The sequence below is a fragment of the Neofelis nebulosa genome, chromosome 12 (genome assembly GCF_028018385.1).
Source record: "Neofelis nebulosa isolate mNeoNeb1 chromosome 12, mNeoNeb1.pri, whole genome shotgun sequence".
Lineage (NCBI taxonomy): Eukaryota > Metazoa > Chordata > Mammalia > Carnivora > Felidae > Neofelis > Neofelis nebulosa.
In genome coordinates, this window is record NC_080793.1 from 21,588,090 (window position 1) to 21,592,605 (window position 4,516).

At 40.2% G+C, this 4,516-nt stretch overlaps 1 protein-coding gene across 1 annotated transcript; it reads right to left on the reverse strand.

Moving 5' to 3' along the window:
• Positions 1 to 1,742: 1,742 nt before the first annotated feature.
• On the reverse strand, positions 1,743 to 4,313 carry LOC131491479 (large ribosomal subunit protein eL32-like). The gene is made up of 2 exons (XM_058694494.1): positions 4,000 to 4,313; positions 1,743 to 2,207 (listed from the first exon to the last, which is right to left on the reverse strand). Exons 1-2 carry the CDS (start codon positions 4,145 to 4,147, stop codon positions 1,795 to 1,797), a joined length of 561 nt encoding a protein of 186 aa, XP_058550477.1. The 5' UTR covers positions 4,148 to 4,313; the 3' UTR covers positions 1,743 to 1,794.
• Positions 4,314 to 4,516: the final 203 nt, after the last annotated feature.

A 4,516-nucleotide genomic window follows, 5' to 3' on the forward strand; every position in this document is an offset into this window, starting at 1 on the left:
GGGGCGCCTGGGTGGCGCAGTCGGTTAAGCGTCCGACTTCAGCCAGGTCACGATCTCGCGGTCCGTGAGTTCGAGCCCCGCGTCAGGCTCTGGGCTGACGGCTCGGAGCCTGGAGCCTGTTTCCGATTCTGTGTCTCCCTCTCTCTCTGCCCCTCCCCCGTTCATGCTCTGTCTCTCTCTGTCCCAAAAATAAAAAAAATAAAATAAAAAAAAGTTGAAAAAATATAAAAATACAGTCAATTTTATTTCTTGACTTTTTAAAATTTCATGACATTTTTAATGTTAACCCAATCTTATATTCCTGAGGTAAACCCTACTTGTTCATGACATGTTATTTTTATATATTGCTGTGTAGCTCACTTCTCTCAAGTAGTCTGATTGGAGTAGTCTAAACTCTGGCTTCCCTCATGTCTGATCTCTTTCTCCTCAACTTAGTGAACCCCTGGGCTCTCTTTAAGATATTCCTCCCTGAGGATTTATCTTGGAGGCAATCATAGAGGTCACTTTATTTTTCTCTTAAGGATCACAGTTCTGTGCTGTTATTCAGCGTCTGGAAACCATTGTTCTGTGTTTTGTCCAGTTTCCTATTTTATTCTATCGTGGATGGTAGTAGAATTCTTACCTCTACCTCAACCCCATAGGTTTAAAAAAAATAGTTATCACATTTATTTTCAACTTCATCTGAAATTGCAAATGCAAAAAATAGCCCAAAACTTATTGGCAAAGAACATTCACAGAAGAATTTTCCTATCTGATAAACCTATTTTAAAATTTAAAATAAGAAAAGTACTATGGTATGGGCACAGAAATAGCTCAACGGTAAAAAAATGGGGGCTAAAAATTATATATGTAATATATATAGATATAGACTTGGCATTTCAAATCCTAATCCATAAAAGTGGGATTGATAGATTTGAACAAATAAGCAAAAATACTGTATTTACAGATAGAAAAACAAGACTGGTAGGGACTGTTGTTCTGCATACAACAGAAAAGATATTAATGTTCAGAATATAGCTAAGTTCCTATCAGTAAGACAAAGATAACCTATACAGAAGAAAACTTTCCTTGGGCACCTGGGTGACTTAGTTGGTTAAGCAACAGACTCTTGGTTTCTGCTCAGGTCAACGATTTCATGGTTTGTGAGATCAAGCCCCGCGTGGGGCTCTGCACTGACAGCATGGAACCTGCTTAGGATTCTCTCTCTCCTCTCTCTCTCTCCCCTGCTTGTGCACGTACTTGCACACACACTCTCTCATAGTAAACCTTAAAAAAAAAAAGAGGAGTGCCTAGGTATCTCAGTCGATTAAGCATCTGACTTCAGCTCTAGTCATGATTTCTTTTTACAGATTGTGAGTTTGAGCCCCATGTGCGGCTCTGTGCTGACAGCTCAGAGCCTGGAGCCTGGTTTGGATTCTGTGTCTCCCTCTCTCTCTGCCCCTTCCTGGCTTGTGCTCTGTCTCTCCCTTGCTCTCAAAAATAAATAAATATGAAAAAAAAATTTGTGTGCGTATGTAGTTTTGTGGGTTTAAAAAAATGTTTTTAAAAATGTTTTTATTTATTTTTGAGAGAGAGAGATAGATCATGAGCAGTGGAGGGGCAGAGAGAGAGGGAGACCAAGAATCTGAAGCAGGCTCCAAGCTCTGAGCTGTCATCACAGAACCTGACACAGGGCTTGAACTCATGAACCGTGCGATCATGATCTGAGCTGAAGTCAGAAGCTTAACCAACTGAACCAACTGTCCCATAGTTTTATGGTTTTATTAATACAATTATGACGTGCACATAAGGTGTCTATTGATTTTCTTCACTGTGCAGCCTGGCCTTCAGCTGGGCTGCTTTTCCACAATGGCTTTGTGGTTCTTGGGGGGAGGTATTGTGATCAATCTCTGCACAGCAAGATTTGTTGCACATTAGCAGCACTTCGAGCTCCTTGACGTTGTGGACCAGGAACTCCTGGAAGCCACTGGGCAGCATGTGCTTTGTTTTCTTGTTGCTCCCATAACCAGTGTTGGGCATCAAGATCTGGTCCTTGAATCTTTTGTGCACCCTATTGTCAGTGCCTCTGGGTTTCTGCCAGTTGTGCTTAATTTTGACATACTGGTCTGACTGGTCCCGGATGAACTCCTTGGTCTTCTTTTGAATGATTTTGGGCTTCATTAGAAGTCTAAGGGTGGCTATGATGTGGATGGCTGCCACCTCCACAAGTATCACTAAGGAAGAGGGAAAAGAAAAAATTTCAAATGATGAAATATGTAATCAATGAAATGAACATGTAAATGATACCTAACTTTACTAATCAGGTAAAGTAAAATCAAGAAAACATCAAATAGGCAAAAGTAATATTTATTTATTTAAAAACAGTTTTTACATTTATTTATTTTTGAGACAGAGCACAAGTGAGGGAGGGGCAGAGAGACAATGAGACACAGAATCCAAAGCAGGCTCCAGGCTCTGAGCTGTCGGCACAGAGCCCGACGTGGGGCTTGAACCCACAAACTGTGAGATGACCTGAGCTGAAGCTCAGACACTTAACCAACTGAGCCACTCAGGTGCCCCTTAAAGTAATTTTTAAAGTTAATATATAAGGCAGATTCCAGTCAGGAAAATAGAACCTATACTAGGTAGTTGAATAAAGGGACTTTAATACAGGGAAGTTGTTGCAAAGGTATAAGGACACCTAAAAATGCAAAAAGGGGACAGTGAGACATGAGAGAGTGACAACAATAGCTTCCAGAGGCTGTATGTTTGTTGCTCCCAAAATTCATATGTTGAGACCTAATCCTCAAAGTCATGGTATTTGGTTTTAGACTTTCCAGACTTCAGAACTCTGAGAAATTTCTATTGTTTACAGGCCACCCAGTCTAGGGCATGTGTCCTGTGATAGCAGCCCAAATGGACTAAGATACATGCACTGCTGGTGAAAGAATAAATTATTATAGCTTTATAGAAAGATAGTTTCATGATATCTAAAATGTATTTAATCCTCTGTGATTTTGTCCTAATCAAATAAGGGTGTGGAGAAAGATTTAGCTATAAGCATATTTATTTCATATTTTCTTATAATAGGAAAAATTGGAAATTATATGCTACCACTCAAATATTTAGACTCAGTTTGATAGAAGTTGTGCTAACGTTAATGTAGAATAATATTTAAAGACATGAAGGAATGTTTACAAGAAATTAAATTTTAAAAGCACTTTCAAGGCACCTGGTCGGCTCAGTCAGTTAAACATCTCACTCTTGATTTCGGCTCAGGTCATGATCCTAGGGTTGTGGGATCAAGCCCCACCTCAGGCTCAGTGCTGAGTGTGGAGCCTGCTTGGGATTCTCTCTCCCTCTGTCCCCTTCCCCCTCTCATGTTTGCCCTCTCTCTCAAAATTAATAAATAAACCTTTAAATAAGTAAAAGCAGTTTCATTGTATGTTTGTATGTATGTATGTATGTATGTATGTATGCATTTATTTTAAGGTTTATTTACTTATTTTGAGAGAGAGGGAGGCAGAGAATTTCAAGCAGGCTCCTGGTTGTCAGAGCAGAGCCCAGTTTGGGCCTCTAACTCACTGTGAGATAATGACCACAGCCAAAACCAAGAGTCAGAGGCTTAACCCACTGAGCCACCCAGGCACCCCATGTTGCTCTATTTTTAATTTCAGAAGTATCTACAGCACACATTTAACAAGTAAATATGTATTTACATATATGTAACACATATACAGTGCAGGTAATATTTAAATATATAATAGTGGGCTTTTACCTGATTTTAATCTTTTTTCCTTTATTCTCTACAACCCACTATATTCTGTGTATAGAAAAAAGTAAGGTATGCACATTCCCTTTCAATTAAAGTTATTTATTGGGCTCTACTCAAGAAGAGATGTGGAGGAGGACACAATTTACAAGGATTCATCAAAGCACTGTTTTGAGTGCCATTAAAATGAACATAACCTGAACACGTAACAGACAAAAAAGCTAGACAATATATTACAAGAAAAGTAGTTTTCCCTTTTTCTTGGCTGCAATCATTCTTTCTCTTTTCACACCCACGCGCCCTCCCAACACATGAAGAATGGGGTGTCTGTATTTTTAGAATACTATACGCACACCAGGTGTCAACAGGGATTGTCCCTTTGTTAAGGAATTCCATCTAGTTTGTGGGTTTGTTTTTTTTTACAGTCCTTTTCGCTCGTTGAATAAAAGGTTATTACTATAATGTATAGGCGTTCCTTTTGTGTAAAGGTTAACGAAAAATCTGCATCCCTTTGGATTCATGCTAGTCTACAATGAAAGAAGCAGCTTATCCTCTCCTTCTTTTCTCTTTTTACGTGAATAACGAAAGAAAACTAGTCCCCCTCCCAAGGCGCCACGAGATAGAAAGTCAACAAGCCTTCGCGTGTAAGACTCCGCGGCCGCGCGCCCTGCCTTTGCAGAGCATGCTGGGAATGTAGTTCCAGACGGCCGCTTGCGCAGGCGCACTTCCTGGCTCGCGCGGTGAAGGCTCTGGGTGGTCGGAGTG